At 39.4% G+C, this 23255-nt stretch overlaps 3 protein-coding genes across 3 annotated transcripts; all 3 read left to right on the plus strand.

Moving 5' to 3' along the window:
- The first annotated feature begins 3567 nt into the window (after window positions 1-3567).
- LOC133980000 (tripartite motif-containing protein 16-like) lies at window positions 3568-10693 on the plus strand. The gene is made up of 2 exons (XM_062418557.1): window positions 3568-5003; window positions 10280-10693. The coding sequence occupies exons 1-2, from the start codon at window positions 3568-3570 to the stop codon at window positions 10494-10496; spliced, it is 1653 nt and encodes a 550-aa protein (XP_062274541.1). The 3' UTR covers window positions 10497-10693.
- A 3141-nt stretch (window positions 10694-13834) lies between these two features.
- On the plus strand, window positions 13835-15481 carry LOC133980003 (tripartite motif-containing protein 16-like). The gene has a single exon (XM_062418561.1). It carries the CDS (start codon window positions 13835-13837, stop codon window positions 15479-15481), a length of 1647 nt encoding a protein of 548 aa, XP_062274545.1.
- Window positions 15482-18078: 2597 nt separating this feature from the next.
- LOC133980023 (tripartite motif-containing protein 16-like) lies at window positions 18079-19752 on the plus strand. The gene has a single exon (XM_062418586.1). It carries the CDS (start codon window positions 18094-18096, stop codon window positions 19750-19752), a length of 1659 nt encoding a protein of 552 aa, XP_062274570.1. The 5' UTR covers window positions 18079-18093.
- The last annotated feature ends 3503 nt before the right edge of the window (window positions 19753-23255 follow it).

The raw sequence follows: 23255 nt of genomic DNA on the forward strand, positions 1-23255 counted from the left end.
GAAGGAAATGAGGGAGAAAGGAAGGCAGGAAAGAAAAGAGGGAAAGGTAGGAAGGAAGGACGGAGGAAAGAAGGAAGGAAGGTAGGAGGGAGGGAGGGAGAAAGGAAAAGAGGAAGGGAGGAAGGAAGGAAAGAAAAGAAGGAGAGGTAGGAAGGAAGGACAGAGGAAAGGTAGGAAGGAAGGACGGAGGAAAGAAGGAAGGAAGGTAGGAGGGAGGGAGGGAGGGAGGGAGAAAGGAAAAGAGGAAGGGAGGAAGGAAGGAAGGAAGGAAAGAAAAGAAGGAGAAGTAGGAAGGAAGGACAGAGGAAAGGAGGAAGGAAAGGAAGGAAGGAGGGAAGGAAAGAAGAAAGGGGGATGGAAGAAGGAAAGAAGGAAGGGAAGGAAAGAAAGAGGAAGGAAAGAAAGAGAGAAGGGGGAAGGAAGGACAGACGGAAGGAAGGAAGGGAGGAAAGAAGGAACAGTCAAAACAGACGGGGTCAATTTGACCCGGGAGGACGACACAAAGGTTAAAAAATACAATAGTTGAGATAAGTGAGGATGGAATCAGAGAAAAATATCATGCTTTTTGCAACTCAATTAAATATTTTTATTTAGCTGAAGTGATGCAAAGTAAGTACCTGCTTATTGATGATGATCTCACTGCTGGACTGGCCTCTTTTGGGGCTCATTCTTGGGGAACACTGAGCCCAGGTGTGTCCCATATTGCTGATTATGCTGCCTTTAGGTTCAGCCCCTGGAGACGGAAAGCAGAGCACCAGCAAAGAAGGAAAGTAACATGGGGGGAGGGGAGGGGGTCTATTGGGTTCTGACCTGCTGACTGAGAGGCCATAAAGATTTAATTTACAGCCTTTTAGCACAATGGGAGGCAGCCTGACTAAGGATCAGTAGGAATAATAATGGCAGTATATGGAAATAATACTTGTAATTAATCATCTGTAGTTAAATGTTTCTACTGCTGCTTTGAAGGACGAACTATGAACCTCTTGCAGCCTTGTCTTAACATATATATATTTTATATATATTTTATATATTTTTATTTTCACAGAGACATCAGGGGAGAGCGTGGAGTTAGTCCCCCACTAGCATAAATTATGCAAATGAGATTCTCACATTTGGGAAATTCACAGAGGTCAGACAAGCCAGAATGGTGAACCAATTCAATTTACATTTTTTAGATGTTTATTAAATCCAGTACAGAGGTAACATCAAGGTCACACACACAATCAATGCTTATCAAATTAAACATGCTCTTGTAATCTTGACATGATTGTTTGTCCGAATACAGACTACACATGATCTAATATTAGCGTTTTGGTAATAACAGCACACCATTTATCTGTCTTAGCTGTTGGATTTCTTTGCAAACAACCATAAGCTGTATCCTCATAACAAACAGGAGCTCTGTACAAAGCCTGTAGCCATGGAGACACTGGTGACCACACATCTCCAGCAATAGGGCATGACCAAAAAAGGTGTTGCACCATTTGCCATTTCTTTGTCACCCAGCCTTGGCCTCGAGGACTTAGCATTTTCTCCTCTCAAGGAATGTTCTAGTGGGTAAAACCTGGTGAGTCTTCTTTGGTTAGTGCAGCCACCAACGTTTACCTTCAGTGGAGTGGAGGCAGAATTCGTTCAATGTCTTTTTCTGTTGATTTCGGAGGAGTTGAGGGACTGCTTTTATAAGACATGAAAACACTGTATTATTGATTTTTGGCCAGATTTGTGCATATAGGACTGTTGGTGGTGGTGTTTTTCTCGCATACTTTAAGTACACCACGCCTCACCCAAAACAAAGCAAAATTAGCCCTATTTAGGCCCACCTACTGTATGGCTTCAGGCAAGATTTAATGATTTCACACCAAGATAGCGCTATTTAAAAAATAATTTCTTTGCTTTTCCTTCCTCTTTGAGGTCATGACAACATAAAACATGGATTTCTTCCCTCATTGAGCCTAAATGTGATGTTTTACAGACCTCTACAGACCTTATTCACACCTCATTTGTTTTAAACTTTTATTAAAAACATGTTAGAGACTCATTCTGTTCGTCTACAAGATGAAAAAATGAAACTCAACTTCAAAAATGTCTCCAGCAGGATCTCTGATGTCAGCAGTGATTTGTGTTATTCTTCGTTTATACACTAAAGCACAACCTGTATCTATAGCAACCATAGAACAACCTGTATCTATAGCAACCATAGAACAACCTGTATCTGTAGCAACCATAGAACAACCTGTATCTATAGCAACCATAGAACAACCTGTATCTGTAGCAACCATAGAACAACCTGTATCTGTAGCAACCATAGAACAACCTGTATCTATAGCAACCATAGAACAACCTGTATCTATAGCAACCATAACACAATGTGATGGTCTGTCTGTGCATTACATACCTCATACAAGTGGTAAAGATTGACCTACAGGTTAAATGGGTTCAATAGGTTTTCGTTTTTGACCAGATATCATGACACAAAGTGACTTCTACCAAACGGCTGAGCAGACCTACAAAGGTTTAATCATTTGAGTCACAAACCGGGTCTTTAGTTTACTATAGTTTCAATGTCCGGTACGTCTTTACCTCCCTTAAGTACTTGCCTGTATATTATTTCATATTTAAGTTTTTCATGTTGACCACTCCGTATTTTTTTTAAAGTGTCAGCATAAATAATTTTTGGAATTGGAAAGGTTGTTGCCAAATATGTTAAAGAGGTAAGGATTTCTGCTTTTATAACCGGGACTTTCCCAACCATTAATAGGTCTCTGTCTTGCCATTGGAGAAGTTTTCCTTTTAGGTCATTTTGACTCCCAATTGGCATTTTCTGTGTTTTCCTATTTGTACTCCAAACACTGAACCACCTTCTTAATCATAGTATCACAATAGTATCAAAAAACTGAAAACACATTTGTATCAGAACTCAGTTTTTTCTTCTTTCCTCTCCCATTAATCATCTCACCACCCCTCACATTTATCTGCTGACCCTTTGGAGGGGCCCCACCCCTAGGTTGGGAACCACTGGACTAAACTAGCTAACTGTATATAAAGTAGTGTAAACTAGCTCCACCTCCAGCAGCTACAACAGTAACATGCTGCTCTAACACTGATGCTTCACTATTAATAATCTAATGATGTCATATATAATAATATATCAGTCAGAGGACCAAACCACTACTTTACTGTAATACTGCATACTACATCACTCATAATACTGCAGTACTTTTACTGTAGGAGGGTTTTTCATGCAGTACTTTTACTTGAAATGGAGTATTTGTACATAGCAGTAAAGTTAAATGTTGAGCAGCTTTTAACTGAGACTTTACTGTAAATGAGGAAACACAGTTTGAATCCACAGTGCGGCTCCTCGTCCTGATAACCGTCCCTGTTCTTTAAACACAACAAGCTCCACTCTGGGATCAGAGTTCCTTGTTCTCTCCCTTCAGGTCTACAGGTTGTAGATGGGTGTAACCAACATGTGACGCAGCACAGAGCTGTCAGGCTCGTTTTTGACTGAATCACATGATCAAATAGAAAGTGAAACTCAGTCAGTCGTTGCCTCTGAGAGCTGAAATGGCGCAGAAAGATCAGCTGGACCGAGAATCCTTCTCCTGTGTGATCTGTCTGGATCTACTGAAGGATCCGGTGGGTCTTACCTGTGGACACAGCTACTGTATGAGCTGTATTAAAGGATTCTGGGATGGAGAGGATCAGAGGAGGATCTACAGCTGCCCTCAGTGCAGAGAGGCCTTCACACCGAGGCCTGTCCTGAAGAAAAACACCATGTTAGCAGCTTTAGTGGAGCAGCTGAAGAAGACTGGACTCCAAGCTGCTCCTGCTGATCACTGCTATGCTGGACCTGAAGATGTGGCCTGTGATGTCTGCACTGGGAGGAAGCTGAAAGCAATCAAGTCCTGTCTGGTGTGTCTGGCCTCTTACTGTGAGAATCACCTCCAGCCTCACTTTGAATCACCTACATTTAAAAAACACAAGCTGGTGGAACCCTCCAAGAAGCTCCAGGAGAACATCTGCTCTCGTCATGATGAGGTGATGAAGATATTCTGCCGTACAGATAAGAAGAGTATCTGTTATCTGTGCACTATGGAGGATCATAAAGGCCACGACACAGTCCCAGCTGCAGCAGAAAGGACTGAGAGGCAGAGAGAGCTCGAGGTGAGTCGACTAAACATCCAGCAGAGAATCCAGGACAGAGAGAAAGATGTGAAGCTGCTTCAACAGGAGGTGGAGGCCGTCAGTCTCTCTGCTGATAAAGCAGTGGAGGACAGTGAGAAGATCTTCACTCAGCTGATCCGTCTCCTCCAGAAAAGAAGCTCTGATGTGAAGCAGCAGATCAGATCCCAGCAGGAAACTGAAGTGAGTCGAGTCAAAGAGCTTCAGGAGAAGCTGCAGCAGGAGATCACTGAGCTGAAGAGGAAAGACGCTGAACTGAAGCAGCTCTCACACACAGAGGATCACAACCAGTTTCTACACAACTACCCCTCAGTGTCACAACTCAGTGAACCTACAGACTCATCCAGCATCAATATCCGTCCTCTGAGATACTTTGAGGATGTGACAGCAGCTGTGTCAGAGCTCAGAGATAAACTACAGGACATCCTGAGGTACAAATGGACAAACATCTCACTGGCAGTGACTGAAGTGGACGTTTTACTGCCACAACCAGAACCCAAGACCAGAGCTGGGTTCTTAAAATATTCACGTGAAATCACTCTGGATCCAAACACAGCAAACACAGAGCTGTTATTATCTGATGGGAACAGAAAAGTAGAACGGACGAGTCAACCACAGTCTTATTCTAGTCACACAGACAGATTCACTAGTTATCAGGTCCTGAGTAGAGAGAGTCTGACTGGACGTTGTTACTGGGAGGTGGAGAGGAGAGGAAGAGTTCATGTAGCAGTCGCATACAAGAATATCAGCAGAGCAGGAAATGAATCTATATTTGGATTTAATGACAGATCTTGGTCTTTATGGTGTTACACTGACAGGTATGTATTGTACTTCAACAACATCAGAACTCCCGTCTCAGGTCCTGGTTCCTCCAGAGTCGGAGTGTACCTGGATCACAGAGCAGGTATTCTGTCCTTCTACAGCGTCTCTGAAACCATGACTCTCCTCCACAGAGTCCAGACCACATTCACTCAGCCTCTCTATGCTGGACTTCATGTTCATGGATCCACAGCTGAGTTGTGTAAAGTGAAATAGACAGAAGTCATTTCAGACTTCATGTGTCAGATGTTGTAATTCTTCATGTTTTTGTCTCCATGTTTCTGAGCTGCTCAGAGATCAGCTGACATGCTAATAGTGATATTCAACACTTTGTTTACTTTATGTTTCATTGATATGTTCAGTTTCTTTAAAGACCGTGTAAAGTGAATTCAGACATTTTCTTCTAAACACATTAAATAGGTCATAAATGTATTTCTAAATAATGTGTAAAAAGCATTTCAACCATTTCGATTTGAATTGTGGAGCTAGGCTTCACAAACTGTCTTTCAAGATTTCTGTGTTCAGGATTTAGAGGGCTCACACACTACTACTACTACAGTCTACAGTTAGCTGAGTTAGCCACCGAGCTAGCAGCTGAGTTAGCAGCAAAAAGCTCTCGGACCTAGCGTCCATATTTCTGGTAGAGGTGGTGACTTTGATTGACAGGTGACACTTGGTAGGGGGCGGGGCTTCAGCGGACTCGGCGGGCACGCCCACAGCGTTTGGGAGAAGAGAAAAAGGTTGCTTTTTACACAACTTTGAAGCCTAATTTCATATATTTGGCGATTTCTTTAATAATTCAAATTTGGCAGGGTGGTTAACAACACACTTTTCTGTGGTATGTCGAACTCAGAACACATATTTATTCTTACTTTACACAGACTTTAAATGTGACTTTTTCCTGTGTGTTTTTATCCATGGAGGCTCTCACTGCTCATCACCATGTTTTTAACTTCTCTTTGTTCTAAATGTTAGTTTCATGTTTGTATTGATGTATTTGTGTCTGTTGTTTCTTAAACAGAGAAAACAGCAGAACTTCCTTCATCACAGATATTTTGTTCTCATCACTTTGTAAATTCATAAAGAAATGTTCAATCAAACTGTAATGATCATGATAATAATCATTAATGATGTTCTTGTACATAGCTGACATTCTGGGTTAAACTAACTGACTGTGTGGATGAAGTCAATCTGAACATGAAATCATTGATCACACTTTACTGATTGGATGTGTGAACAATCTGAAGCTTCAATAATCAATAAACAGGATTTTTATCAACAGTGATCAAAGTGTTTTCTTCTTTTACTGTAATACTGCATACTACATCACTCATAATACTGCAGTACTTTTACTGTAATACTGCATACTACATCACTCATAATACTGCAGTACTTTTACTGTAATACTGCATACTACATCACTCATAATACTGCAGTACTTTTACCGTAATACTGCATACTACATCACTCATAATACTGCAGTACTTTTACTGTAATACTGCATACTACATCACTCATAATACTGCAGTACTTTTACTGTAATACTGCATACTACATCACTCATAATACTGCAGTGTGTAGTAGTAAAGTATCTGAGTACTTCTTCCATCGCTGCCAACATAATAAATAATTCAGACAACAGAAAATGACGTCCATATGTGTTCAGTGTGTCTAACTTTCTTCTTCTTCCTTACAGCTCCCTCTAGTGGAAAACACAGCGAACTGCACTCTATAGTTTACTGCATCACAGAGTAAAACGAGTTCTACATTATCCTCAAACTAAAGGACACACAGCATCAGACAGTCTTCTCTTTCTCTATCAATTAATCTTTATATGTACTTATAAAATAAAAGTTGAGGCTTTTGATTCATATCTTACACTACACTGTAACTCTTATTCTCCTGTTGTGTCTGTTATTCTACTTTAGTTTATTATTATTTCCAATTGAACACTTTTTAATTGTATTTACATGTCTTTTTAAAAAATATCACCTCGTGTTGCTTTTACATTGTCTTGATGGTTTTTGTGTTTTATATAAAAGCACTTTTAAATTCTTTGTTTTTGAAACATGCAACACAAATAAGACTCGCCTTCTCTGTAGTTAACGGTTCAGTTCACAGTAACTGGAGAGCTGACAGGAAGTCCTTATATGAGTGATGCTTAGTTAAAATATATTCTGACCATGCATAGCAGTAAGTTTATATTAGGATATTATATTACAGAATTACTATGGCTTATAGTTATATTAACGTTATTCTAAAATTAGTCTACTCTGATTGAATGCATTTTTGATTCAGTAGATTTCTCTCAGTGAATTTGGGCTTTAGGGTAATTAGAAGACCAGCTGTGTCATTAACTTTAATTAGAAACGTTGTTCAGGTAAAGAAAAAAAAAGTAAATGAACTTATTGAAAGCTGCTGTTGGTCTTAAAATGTCCAAAATCACAGTGAGTTTACGCCTCCTCAGGGTTCACAGGTCTGTCTGTGAGTCAGGTGTGACTGTGTGATGTAACCACATGCAGGTGATCCCCAAAACTGTGAAATATGTCTGTAATATGTTTAAATTAATATTCAGTTATTGTTACGATGCAGCACATTGATATTAATGAGTCATATATAAAATACTGCAGTACTGTAATACTTTAACTACATCACTCATAATACTGCAGTACTTTTACTGTAATACTTTAACTACATCACTCATAATACTGCAGTACTTTTACTGTAATACTGCATATTACATCACTCATAATACTGCAGTACTTTTACTGTAATACAGCATACTACATCGCTCATAATACTGCAGTACTTTTACTGTAATACTGCATACTACATCGCTCATAATACTGCAGTACTTTTACTGTAATACTGCATACTACATCACTCATAATACTGCAGTACTTTTACTGTAATACTGCATACTACATCGCTCATAATACTGCTGTACTTTTACTGTAATACTGCATACTACATCGCTCATAATACTGCTGTACTTTTACTGTAATACTGCATACTACATCGCTCATAATACTGCAGTACTTTTACTGTAATACTGCATACTACATCGCTCATAATACTGCAGTACTTTTACTGTAATACTGCATACTACATCGCTCATAATACTGCAGTACTTTTACTGTAATACTGCATACTACATCGCTCACAATACTGCAGTACTTTTACTGTAATACTGCATACTACATCGCTCATAATACTGCAGTACTTTTACTGTAATACTGCATACTACATCGCTCATAATACTGCAGTACTTTTACTGTAATACTGCATACTACATCGCTCATAATACTGCAGTACTTTTACTGTAATACTGCATACTACATCGCTCATAATACTGCAGTACTTTTACTGTAATACTGCATACTACATCACTCATAATACTGCAGTACTTCTACTGTAATACTGCATACTACATGACTCATAATACTGCAGTACTTTTACTGTAATACTGCATACTACATCACTCATAATACTGCAGTACTTTTACTTGTAATGGAGTATTTGTACATAGCAGTAAAGTTAAATGTTGAGCAGCTTTTAACTGAGACTTTACTGTAAATGAGGAAACACAGTTTGAATCCACAGTGCGGCTCCTCGTCCTGATAACCGTCCCTGTTCTTTAAACGCAACAAGCTCCACTCTGGGATAAGAGTTCCTTGTTCTCTCCCTTCAGGTCTACAGGTTGTAGATGGGTGTAACCAACATGTGACGCAGCACAGAGCTGTCAGGCTGCATTCAGCAGGATCACATGATCAAATCAAACCTGTTTCACTTATCAGGAAGTGAAGCTCAGACAGTCGTTGCCTCTGAGAGCTGAAATGGCTCAGAAAGATCAGCTGGACCGAGAAACACTCAGCTGTTCGATCTGTCTGGATCTACTGAAGGATCCGGTGGGTCTTCCCTGTGGACACAGCTACTGTATGAGCTGTATTAAAGGATTCTGGGATGGAGAGGATCAGAGGAAGATCTACAGCTGCCCTCAGTGCAGAGAGGCCTTCACACCGAGGCCTGTCCTGAAGAAAAACACCATGTTAGCAGCTTTAGTGGAGCAGCTGAAGAAGACTGGACTCCAAGCTGCTCCTGCTGATCACTGCTATGCTGGACCTGAAGATGTGGCCTGTGATGTCTGTACTGGGAAGAAGCTGAAGGCCTTCAAGTCCTGTCTGCAGTGTCTGGCCTCTTACTGTGAGAATCACCTCCAGTCTCACTATGAATCACCTACATTTAAAAAACACAAGCTGGTGGAGCCCTCCAAGAAGCTCCAGGAGAACATCTGCTCTCGTCATGATGAGGTGATGAAGATATTCTGCCGTACAGATAAGAAGAGTATCTGTTATCTGTGCACTATGGAGGATCATAAAGGCCACGACACAGTCCCAGCTGCAGCAGAAAGGACTGAGAGGCAGAGAGAGCTCGAGGTGAGTCGACTAAACATCCAGCAGAGAATCCAGCACAGAGAGAAAGATGTGAAGCTGCTTCAACAGGAGGTGGAGGCCGTCAGTCTCTCTGCTGATAAAGCAGTGGAGGACAGTGAGAAGATCTTCACTCAGCTGATCCGTCTCCTCCAGAAAAGAAGCTCTGATGTGAAGCAGCAGATCAGATCCCAGCAGGAAACTGAAGTGAGTGGAGTCAAAGAGCTTCAGGAGAAGCTGCAGCAGGAGATCACTGAGCTGAAGAGGAAAGACGCTGAACTGAAGCAGCTCTCACACACAGAGGATCACAACCAGTTTCTACACAACTACCCCTCAGTGTCACAACTCAGTGAACCTACAGACTCATCCAGCATCAATATCCGTCCTCTGAGATACTTTGAGGATGTGACAGCAGCTGTGTCAGAGCTCAGAGATAAACTACAGGACATCCTGAGGGACAAATGGACAAACATCTCACTGGCAGTGACTGAAGTGGACGTTTTACTGCCAGAACCAGAACCCAAGACCAGAGCTGGGTTCTTCAGATATTCATGTGAAATCACTCTGGATCCAAACACAGCACACACACGTCTGTTATTATCTGATGGGAACAGAAAAGTAGAATGTACGAGTCAACAGTCTTATTCTAGTCACACAGACAGATTCACTAATTATCTTCAGGTCCTGAGTAGAGAGAGTCTGACTGGACGTTGTTACTGGGAGGTGGAGAGGAGAGGAGGAACAGTTTTTGTATCAGTCGCATACAAGAATATCAGCAGAGCAGGAGATGAATCTCTATTTGGACGTAATGACAAATCTTGGTCTTTATGGTGTGACACTAACAGTTATGTATTTTTCTTCAACAACATCTCAACTACCGTCTCAGGTCCTGTTTCCTCCAGAGTCGGAGTGTACCTGGATCACAGAGCAGGTATTCTGTCCTTCTACAGCGTCTCTGAAACCATGACTCTCCTCCACAGAGTCCAGACCACATTCACTCAGCCTCTCTATGCTGGACTTTATGTTTATGACTCCACAGCTGAGTTGTGTAAAGTGAAATAGACAGAAGTCATTTCAGACTTCATGTGTCAGATGTTGTAATTCTTCATGTTTTTGTCTCCATGTTTCTGAGCTGCTCAGAGATCAGCTGACATGCTAATAGTGATATTCAACACTTTGTTTACTTTATGTTTCATTGATATGTTCAGTTTCTTTAAATGTGACTTTTTCCTGTGTGTTTTTATCCATGGAGGCTCTCACTGCTCATCACCATGTTTTTAACTTCTCTTTGTTCTAAATGTTAGTTTCATGTTTGTATTGATGTATTTGTGTCTGTTGTTTCTTAAACAAAGAAAACAGCAGAACTTCCTTCATCACAGATATTTTGTTCTCATCACTTTGTAAATTCATAAAGAAATGTTCAATCAAACTGTAATGATCATGATAATAATCATTAATGATGTTCTTGTACATAGCTGACATTCTGGGTTAAACTAACTGACTGTGTGGATGAAGTCAATCTGAACATGAAATCATTGATCACACTTTACTGATTGGATGTGTGAACAATCTGAAGCTTCAATAATCAATAAACAGGATTTTTATCAACAGTGATCAAAGTGTTTTATTCTTTTACTGTAATACTGCATACTACATCACTCATAATACTGCAGTACTTTTACTGTAATACTGCATACTACATCACTCATAATACTGCAGTACTTTTACTGTAATACTGCATACTACATCACTCATAATACTGCAGTACTTTTACTGTAATACTGCATACTACATCGCTCATAATACTGCAGTACTTTTACTGTAATACTGCATACTACATCGCTCATAATACTGCAGTACTTTTACTGTAATACTGCATACTACATCACTCATAATACTGCAGTACTTTTACTGTAATACTGCATACTACATCGCTCATAATACTGCAGTACTTTTACTGTAATACTGCATACTACATCACTCATAATACTGCAGTACTTTTACTGTAATACTGCATACTACATCGCTCATAATACTGCAGTACTTTTACTGTAATACTGCATACTACATCACTCATAATACTGCAGTACTTTTACTGTAATACTGCATACTACATCACTCATAATACTGCAGTACTTTTACAGTAATACTGCATACTACATCGCTCATAATACTGCAGTACTTTTACTGTAATACTGCATACTACATCACTCATAATACTGCAGTACTTTTACTGTAATACTGCATACTACATCACTATAATACTGCAGTACTTTTACAGTAATACTGCATACTACATCACTCATAATACTGCAGTACTTTTACTGTAATACTGCATACTACATCACTATAATACTGCAGTACTTTTACAGTAATACTGCATACTACATCACTCATAATACTGCAGTACTTTTACTGTAATACTGCATACTACATCACTATAATACTGCAGTACTTTTACTGTAATACTGCATACTACATCACTCATAATACTGCAGTACTTTTACTGTAATACTGCATACTACATCGCTCATAATACTGCAGTACTTTTACTGTAATACTGCATACTACATCACTCATAATACTGCAGTACTTTTACTGTAATACTGCATACTACATCGCGCATAATACTGCAGTACTTTTACTGTAATACTGCATACTACATCACTCAATACTGCAGTACTTTTACTGTAATACTGCATACTACATCACTCATAATACTGCAGTACATTTACTGTAATACTGCATACTACATCACTCATAATACTGCAGTGTGTAGTAGTAAAGTATCTGAGTACTTCTTCCATCACTGCCAACATAATAAATAACTCAGACAACAGAAAATGACGTCCACATGTGTTCAGTGTGTCTAACTTTCTTCTTCTTCCTTACAGCTCCCTCTAGTGGAATACACGGCGAACTGCACTCTATAGTTTACTGCATCACAGAATAAAACGAGTTCTACATTATCCTCAAACTAAAGGACACAAAGCATCAGACAGTCTTCTCTTTCTTTATCAATTAATCTTTATATGTACTTATAAAATAAAAGTCGAGGCTTTTGATTCATATCTTACACTGCACTGTAACTCCTATTCTCCTGTTGTGTCTGTTATTCTACTTTAGTTTATTATTATTTCCAATTGAACACTTTTTAATTGTATTTACATGTCTTTAAAAAAAATATCACCTTGTGTTGCTTTTACATTGTCTTGATGGCTTTTGTGTTTTATATAAAAGCACTTTTAAATTCTTTGTTGTTGAAATATGCAACACAAATAAGACTCGCCTTCTCTGTAGGTAACGGTTCAGTTCACAGTAACTGGAGAGCTGACAGGAAGTTCTTATATGAGTGATGCTTAGTTAAATATATTCTGACCATGCATAGCAGTCAGTTTATATTAGGATGTTATATTACAGAATTACTATGGCTTATAGTTGTATTAACGTTATTCTAAAAAATAGTCTACTCTGATTGAATGCATTTTTGAATCAGTAGATTTCTCTCAGTGAATTTGGGCTTTAGGGTAATTAGGAGACCAGCTGTGTCATTAACTTTAATTAGAAACGTTGTTCAGGTAAAGAAAAAAAAAGTAAATGAACTTATTGAAAGCTGCTGTTGGTCCTAAAATGTCCAAAATCACAGTGAGTTTACGCCTCCTCAAGGTTCACAGGTCTGTCTGTGAGTCAGGTGTGACTGTGTGATGTAACCACATGCAGGAGATCCCCAAAACTGTGAAATATGTCTGTAAAATGTTTAAATGAATATTCAGTTATTATAGCGATGCAGCACATTGATATTAATGAGTCATGTATAAAATACTGCACTACTGTAATACTTTAACTACATCATTCATAATACTGCAGTACTTTTAATGTAATACTGCATACTACATCACTCATAATACTGCAGTACTTTTACTGTAATACTGCATACTACATCGCTCATAATACTGCAGTACTTTTACTGTAATACTGCATACTACATCACTCATAATACTGCAGTACTTTTACTGTAATACTGCATACTACATCACTCATAATACTGCAGTCCTTTTACTTGTAATGGAGTATTTGTACATAGCAGTAAAGTTAAATGTTGAGCAGCTTTTAACTGAGACTTTACTGTAAATGAGGAAACACAGTTTGAATCCACAGTGCGGCTCCTCGTCCTGATAACCGTCCCTGTTCTTTAAACACAACAAGCTCCACTCTGGGATCAGAGTTCCTTGTTCTCTCCCTTCAGGTCTACAGGTTTTAGATGGGTGTAACCAACATGTGACGCAGCACAGAGCTGTCAGGCTGCATTTATGACTGAATCACATGATCAGATCAAAGTTCTAACTTATTAAACTTATCAGGGAGTGAAGGTCAGACAGTCGTTGCCTCTGAGAGCTGAAATGGCGCAGAAAGATCAGCTGGACCGAGAAACACTCAGTTGTTCGATCTGTCTGGATCTACTGAAGGATCCGGTGACTACTTCCTGTGGACACAGCTACTGTATGAGCTGTATTAAAGGATGCTGGGATGGAGAGGATCAGAGGAAGATCTACAGCTGCCCTCAGTGCAGAGAGGCCTTCACACCGAAGCCTGTCCTGAAGAAAAACACCATGTTAGCAGCTTTAGTGGAGCAGCTGAAGAAGACTGGACTCCAAGCTGCTCCTGCTGATCACTGCTATGCTGGACCTGAAGATGTGGCCTGTGATTTCTGCACTGGGAGGAAGCTGAAAGCCTTCAAGTCCTGTCTGGTGTGTCTGGCCTCTTACTGTGAGAATCACCTCCAGTCTCATTATGATGTAGCTCCATTAAAGAAACACAAGCTGGTGGAGCCCTCCAAGAAGCTCCAGGAGAACATCTGCTCTCGTCATGATAAATTGATGGAGATATTCTGCCGTACAGATAAGAAGAGTATCTGTTATCTGTGCACTATGGAGGATCATAAAGGCCACGACACAGTCCCAGCTGCAGCAGAAAGGACTGAGAGGCAGAGAGAGCTCGAGGTGAGTCGACTAAACATCCAGCAGAGAATCCAGCACAGAGAGAAAGATGTGAAGCTGCTTCAACAGGAGGTGGAGGCCGTCAGTCTCTCGGCTGATAAAGCAGTGGAGGACAGTGAGAAGATCTTCACTGAGCTGATCCGTCTCCTCCAGAAAAGAAGCTCTGATGTGAAGCAGCAGATCAGATCCCAGCAGGAAACTGAAGTGAGTGGAGTCAAAGAGCTTCAGGAGAAGCTGCAGCAGGAGATCACTGAGCTGAAGAGGAAAGACGCTGAACTGAAGCAGCTCTCACACACAGAGGATCACAACCAGTTTCTACACAACTACCCCTCAGTGTCACAACTCAGTGAACCTACAGACTCATCCAGCATCAATATCCGTCCTCTGAGATACTTTGAGGATGTGACAGCAGCTGTGTCAGAGCTCAGAGATAAACTACAGGACATCCTGAGGGACAAATGGACAAACATCTCACTGGCAGTGACTGAAGTGGTTTTACTGTCAGAACCAGAACCCAAGACCAGAGCTGAGTTCTTACAATATTCACGTGAAATCACTCTGGATCCAAACACAGTAAACACAGAGCTGTTATTATCTGATGGGAACAGAAAAGTAGAACGAACGAGTCAACAGTCTTATTCTAGTCACACAGACAGATTCACTAGTTATCCTCAGGTCCTGAGTAGAGAGAGTCTGACTGGACGTTGTTACTGGGAGGTGGAGAGGAGAGGAAGAGTTTTTGTAGCAGTCGCATACAAGAATATCAGCAGAGCAGGAGATGAATCTCTATTTGGACGTAATGACAAATCTTGGTCTTTATATTGTGTTACTAACGGTTATGTATTTTACTTCAACAACATTCAAACTCCCGTCTCAGGTCCTGTTTCCTCCAGAGTCGGAGTGTACCTGGATCACAGAGCAGGTATTCTGTCCTTCTACAGCGTCTCTGAAACCATGACTCTCCTCCACAGAGTCCAGACCACATTCACTCAGCCTCTCTATGCTGGACTTTGGGTTGTAGGCACAGCTGAGTTGTGTAAAGTGAAATAGACAGAAGTCATTTTAGACTTCATGTGTCAGATGTTGTAATTATTCATGTTTTTGTTTCCATGTTTCTGAGCTGCTCAGAGATCAGCTGACATGCTAATAGTGATATTCAACACTTTGTTTACTTTATGTTTCATTGATATGTTCAGTTTCTTTAAATGTGACTTTTTCCTGTGTGTTTTTATCCATGGAGGCTCTCACTGCTCATCACCATGTTTTTAACTTCTCTTTGTTCTAAATGTTAGTTTCATGTTTGTATTGATGTATTTGTGTCTGTTGTTTCTTAAACAGAGAAAACAGCAGAACTTCCTTCATCACAGATATTTTGTTCTCATCACTTTGTAAATTCATAAAGAAATGTTCAATCAAACTGTAATGATCATGATAATAATCATTAATGATGTTCTTGTACATAGCTGACATTCTGGGTTAAACTAACTGACTGTGTGGATGAAGTCAATCTGAACATGAAATCATTGATCACACTTTACTGATTGGATGTGTGAACAATCTGAAGCTTCAATAATCAATAAACAGGATTTTTATCAACAGTGATCAAAGTGTTTTCTTCTTTTACTCTAATACTGCATACTTCATCACTCATAATACTGCAGTACTTTTACTGTAATACTGCATACTACATCACTCATAATACTGCAGTACTTTTACTGTAATACTGCATACTACATCACTCATAATACTGCAGTACTTTTACTGTAATACTGCATACTACATCACTCATAATACTGCAGTACTTTTACTGTAATACTGCATACTACATCACCCATAAAACTGCAGTACTTTTACTGTAATACTGCATACTACATCACTCATAATACTGCAGTACCTTTACTGTAATACTGCATACTACATCACTCATAATACTGTAGTACTTTTACTGTAATACTGCAGTACTTTTACTGTAATACTGCATACTACATCACTCATAATACTGCAGTACTTTTACTGTAATACTGCATACTACATCACTCATAATACTGCAGTACTTTTACTGTAATACTGCATACTACATCACTCATAATACTGCAGTACTTTTACTGTAATACTGCATACTACATCACTCATAATACTGCAGTACATTTACTGTAATACTGCATACTACATCGTTCATAATACTGCAGTGTGTAGTAGTAAAGTATCTGAGTACTTCTTCCATCACTGCCAACATAATAAATAACTCAGACAACAGAAAATGACGTCCACATGTGTTCAGTGTGTCTAACTTTCTTCTTCTTCCTTACAGCTCCCTCTAGTGGAAAACATGGCGAACTGCACTCTATAGTTTACTGCATCACAGAATAAAACGAGTTCTACATTATCCTCAAACTAAAGGACACACAGCATCAGACAGTCTTCTCTTTCTTTATCAATTAATCTTTATATGTACTTATAAAATAAAAGTCGAGGCTTTTGATTCATATCTTACACTGCACTGTAACTCTTATTCTCCTGTTGTGTCTGTTATTCTACTTTAGTTTATTATTATTTCCAATTGAACACTTTTTAATTGTATTTACATGTCTTTAAAAAAAATATCACCTCGTATTGCTTTTACATTGTCTTGATGGCTTTTGTGTTTTATATAAAAGCACTTTTAAATTCTTTGTTGTTGAAATATGCAACACAAATAAGACTCACCTTCTCTGTAGTTAACGGTTCGGTTCACAGTAACTGGAGAGCTGACAGGAAGTCCTTATATGAGTGATACTTGGTTAAAATATATTCTGACCATGCATAGCAGTCAGTTTATATTAGGATATTATTACAGAATTACTATGGCTTATAGTTGTATTAACGTTATTCTAAAATTAGTCTACTCTGATTGAATGCATTTTCAAAAAAGTAGATTTCTCTCAATGAATTTGGGCTTCAGGGCAATTAGGAGTCCAGCTGTGTCATTAACTTTAATTAGAAAAGATTTTCAGGTAAAGAAAAAAAAAGTAAATGAACTTATTGAAAGCTGCTGTTGGTCCTAAAATGTCCAAAATCACAGTGAGTTTACGCCTCCTCAAGGTTCACAGGTCTGTCTGTGAGTCAGGTGTGACTGTGTGATGTAACCACATGCAGGAGATCCCCAAAACTGTGAAATATGTCTGTAAAAATGTTTCAATTAATATTCAGTTATTATAGCGATGCAGCACATTGATATTAATGAGTCATATATAAAATACTGCAGAACTGTAATACTGCATACTACATCATTCATAATACTGCAGTAATTTTACTGTAGGAGGATTTTTCATGCAGTACTTTTACTTGTAATGGAGTATTTGTACATAGCAGTAAAGTTAAATGTTGAGCAGCTTTTAACTGAGACTTTACTGTAAATGAGGAAACACAGTTTGAATCCACGGTGCGGCTCCTCGTCCTGATAACCGTCCCTGTTCTTTAAACACAACAAGCTCCACTCTGGGATCAGAGTTCCTTGTTCTCTCCCTTCAGGTCTACAGGTTGTAGATGGGTGTAACCAACATGTGACGCAGCACAGAGCTGTCAGGCTGCATTTATGACTGAATCACATGATCAGATCAGTTCAAACCTGTTTCATTTATCAGGAAGTGAAGCTCACTCAGTCGTTGCCTCAGAGAGCTGAAATGGCGCAGAAAGATCAGCTGGACCGAGAAACAATCAGCTGTTCGATCTGTCTGGATCTACTGAAGGATCCGGTGACTACTTCCTGTGGACACAGCTACTGTATGAGCTGTATTAAAGGATTCTGGGATGGAGAGGATCAGAGGAAGATCTACAGCTGCCCTCAGTGCAGAGAGGCCTTCACACCGAGGCCTGTCCTGAAGAAAAACACCATGTTAGCAGCTTTAGTGGAGCAGCTGAAGAAGACTGGACTCCAAGCTGCTCCTGCTGATCACTGCTATGCTGGACCTGAAGATGTGGCCTGTGATGTCTGCACTGGGAGGAAGCTGAAAGCCTTCAAGTCCTGTCTAGTTTGTCTGGCCTCTTACTGTGAGAATCACCTCCAGTCTCATTATGATGTAGCTCCATTAAAGAAACACAAGCTGGTGGAGCCCTCCAAGAAGCTCCAGGAGAACATCTGCTCTCGTCATGATAAATTCATGGAGATATTCTGCCGTACAGATAAGAAGAGTATCTGTTATCTGTGCACTATGGAGGATCATAAAGGCCACGACACAGTCCCAGCTGCAGCAGAAAGGACTGAGAGGCAGAGAGAGCTCGAGGTGAGTCGACTAAACATCCAGCAGAGAATCCAGCACAGAGAGAAAGATGTGAAGCTGCTACAACAGGAGGTGAAGGCCGTCGGTCTCTCTGCTGATAAAGCAGTGGAGGACAGTGAGAAGATCTTCACTCAGCTGATCCGTCTCCTCCAGAAAAGAAGCTCTGATGTGAAGCAGCAGATCAGATCCCAGCAGGAAACTGAAGTGAGTGGAGTCAAAGAGCTTCAGGAGAAGCTGCATCAGGAGATCACTGAGCTGAAGAGGAAAGACGCTGAACTGAAGCAGCTCTCACACACAGAGGATCACAACCAGTTTCTACACAACTACCCCTCAGTGTCACAACTCAGTGAACCTACAGACTCATCCAGGATCAATATCCATCCTCTGAGATACTTTGAGGATGTGACAGCAGCTGTGTCAGAGCTCAGAGATAAACTACAGGACATCCTGAGGGACAAATGGACAAACATCTCACTGGCAGTGACTGAAGTGGACGTTTTACTGTCAGAACCAGAACCCAAGACCAGAGCTGGGTTCTTAAGATATTCATGTGAAATCACTCTGGATCCAAACACAGCATACTCACGGCTGTTATTATCTGAGGGGAACAGAAAAGTAGAATGGACATTACAACAACAGTCTTATTCTAGACACACAGACAGATTCACTAGTTATTTTCAGGTCCTGAGTAGAGAGAGTCTGACTGGACGTTGTTACTGGGAGGTGGAGTGGAGAGGAATAGTTAATGTAGCAGTCACATACAAGAATATCAGCAGAGCCGGACGTGAATCTATATTTGGACGTAATGACAAATCTTGGTCTTTATATTGTTACCCCAACAGGTATGAATTTTACTTCAACAACATTAGAACTACCGTCTCAGGTCCTGGTTCCTCCAGAGTCGGAGTGTACCTGGATCACAGAGCAGGTATTCTGTCCTTCTACAGCGTCTCTGAAACCATGACTCTCCTCCACAGAGTCCAGACCACATTCACTCAGCCTCTCTATGCTGGACTTTATGTTTATGTTGTAGGCACAGCTGAGTTGTGTAAAGTGAAATAGACAGAAGTCATTTCAGACTTCATGTGTCAGACGTTGTAATTCTTCATGTTTTTGTCTCCATGTTTCTGAGCTGCTCAGAGATCAGCTGACATGCTAATAGTGACATTCAACACTTTGTTTACTTTATGTTTCATTGATATGTTCAGTTTCTTTAAATGTGACTTTTTCCTGTGTGTTTTTAGCCATGGAGGCTCTCACTGCTCATCACCATGTTTTTAACCTTCACTGACATTTCTTCAGATGAAAATGTGAATTTCTCTTTGTTCTAAATGTTAGTTTCATGTTTGTATTGATGTATTTGTGTCTGTTGTTTCTTAAACAGAGAAAACAGCAGAACTTCCTTCATCACAGATATTTTGTTCTCATCACTTTGTAAATTCATAAAGAAATGTTCAATCAAACTGTAATGATCATGATAATAATCATTAATGATGTTCTTGTACATAGCTGACATTCTGGGTTAAACTAACTGACTGTGTGGATGAAGTCAATCTGAACATGAAATCATTGATCACACTTTACTGATTGGATGTGTGAACAATCTGAAGCTTCAATAATCAATAAACAGGATTTTTATCAACAGTGATCAAAGTGTTTTCTTCTTTTACTGTAATACTGCATACTACATCACTCATAATACTGCAGTACTTTTACTGTAATACTGCATACTACATCACTCATAATACTGCAGTACTTTTACTGTAATACTACATACTACATCGCTCATAATACTGCAGTACTTTTACTGTAATACTGCATACTACATCGCTCATAATACTGCAGTACTTTTACTGTAATACTGCATATTACATCACTATAATACTGCAGTACTTTTACTGTAATACTGCATACTACATCACTATAATACTGCAGTACTTTTACTGTAATACTGCATACTACATCACTCATAATACTGCAGTACCTTTACTGTAATACTGCATACTACATCACTCATAATACTGCAGTACTTTTAATGTAATACTGCATACTACATCGCTCATAATACTGCAGTACTTTTACTGTAATACTGCATACTACATCACTCATAATACTGCAGTACTTTTACTGTAATACTGCATACTACATCACTCAATACTGCAGTACTTTTACTGTAATACTGCATACTACATCGCTCATAATACTGCAGTACTTTTACTGTAATACTGCATACCACATCACTCATAATACTGCAGTACTTTTACCGTAATACTGCATACTACATCACTCATAATACTGCAGTACTTTTACTGTAATACTGCATACTACATCACTCATAATACTGCAGTACTTTTACTGTAATACTGCATACTACATCACTCATAATACTGCAGTACTTTTACTGTAATACTGCATACTACATCACTCAATACTGCAGTACTTTTACTGTAATACTGCATACTACATCGCTCATAATACTGCAGTACTTTTACTGTAATACTGCATACCACATCACTCATAATACTGCAGTACTTTTACTGTAATACTGCATACTACATCACTCATAATACTGCAGTACTTTTACTGTAATACTGCATACTACATCACTCATAATACTGCAGTGTGTAGTAGTAAAGTATCTGAGTACTTCTTCCATCGCTGCCAACATAATAAATAATTCAGACAACAGAAAATGACGTCCACATGTGCTGAGTGTGTCTAACTTTCTTCTTCTTCCTTACAGCTCCATCTAGTGGAACACATGGCGAACTGCACTCTATAGTTTACTGCATCACAGAATAAAACGAGTTCTACATTATCCTCAAACTAAAGGACACACAGCATCAGACAGTCTTCTCTTTCTTTATCAATTAATCTTTATATGTACTTATAAAATAAAAGTCGAGGCTTTTGATTCATATCTTACACTGCACTGTAACTCTTATTCTCCTGTTGTGTCTGTTATTCTACTTTAGTTTATTATTATTTCCAATTGAACACTTTTTAATTGTATTTACATGTCTTTAAAAAAAATATCACCTCGTATTGCTTTTACATTATCTTGATGGTTTTTGTGTTTTATATGAAAGCACTTTTAAATTCTTTGTTTTTGAAATATGCAACACAAATAAGACTCGCCTTCTCTGTAGTTAACGGTTCAGTTCACAGTAACTGGAGAGCTGACAGGAAGTCCTTATATGAGTGATGCTTGGTTAAAATATATTCTGACCATGCATAGCAGTAAGTTTATATTGGGATGTTATATTATAGAATTACTATGGCTTATAGTTGTATTAACGTTATTCTAAAATTAGTCTACTCTGATTGAATGCATTTTCAAAAAAGTAGATTTCTCTCAATGAATTTGGGCTTCAGGGCAATTAGGAGTCCAGCTGTGTCATTAACTTTAATTAGAAAAGATTTTCAGGTAAAGAAAAAAAAAGTAAATGAACTTATTGAAAGCTGCTGTTGGTCCTAAAATGTCCAAAATCACAGTGAGTTTACGCCTCCTCAAGGTTCACAGGTCTGTCTGTGAGTCAGGTGTGACTGTGTGATGTAACCACATGCAGGAGATCCCCAAAACTGTGAAATATGTCTGTAAAATGTTTAAATTAATATTCAGTTATTATTACGATGCAGCACATTGATATTAATGAGTCATGTATAAAATACTGCACTACTGTAATACTTTAACTACATCATTCATAATACTGCAGTACTTTTACTGTAATACTGCATACTACATCGCTCATAATACTGCAGTACTTTTACTGTAATACTGCTTGCTACATCACTCATAATACTGCAGTACTTTTACTGTAATACTGCATACTACATCACTCATAATACTGCAGTACTTTTACTTGTAATGGAGTATTTGTACATAGCAGTAAAGTTAAATGTTGAGCAGCTTTTAACTGAGACTTTACTGTAAATGAGGAAACACAGTTTGAATCCACAGTGCGGCTCCTCGTCCTGATAACCGTCCCTGTTCTTTAAACACAACAAGCTCCACTCTGGGATCAGAGTTCCTTGTTCTCTCCCTTCAGGTCTACAGTTTGTAGATGGGTGTAACCAACATGTGACGCAGCACAGAGCTGTCAGGCTGCATTCAGCAGGATCACATGATCAAATAGAAAGTGAAACTCAGACAGTCGTTGCCTCTGAGAGCTGAAATGGCGCAGAAAGATCAGCTGGACCGAGAAACAATCAGCTGTTCGATCTGTCTGGATCTACTGAAGGATCCGGTGGGTCTTCCCTGTGGACACAGCTACTGTATGAGCTGTATTAAAGGATTCTGGGATGGAGAGGATCAGAGGAAGATCTACAGCTGCCCTCAATGCAGAGAGGCCTTCACACCGAGGCCTGTCCTGAAAAAAAACACCATGTTAGCAGCTTTAGTGGAGCAGCTGAAGAAGACTGGACTCCAAGCTGCTCCTGGTGATCACTGCTATGCTGGACCTGAAGATGTGGCCTGTGATGTCTGCACTGGGAGGAAGCTGAAAGCATTCAAGTCCTGTCTGGTGTGTCTGGCCTCTTACTGTGAGAATCACCTCCAGTCTCAC

The sequence above is a fragment of the Scomber scombrus genome, chromosome 5 (genome assembly GCF_963691925.1).
Source record: "Scomber scombrus chromosome 5, fScoSco1.1, whole genome shotgun sequence".
Taxonomy (NCBI): domain Eukaryota; kingdom Metazoa; phylum Chordata; class Actinopteri; order Scombriformes; family Scombridae; genus Scomber; species Scomber scombrus.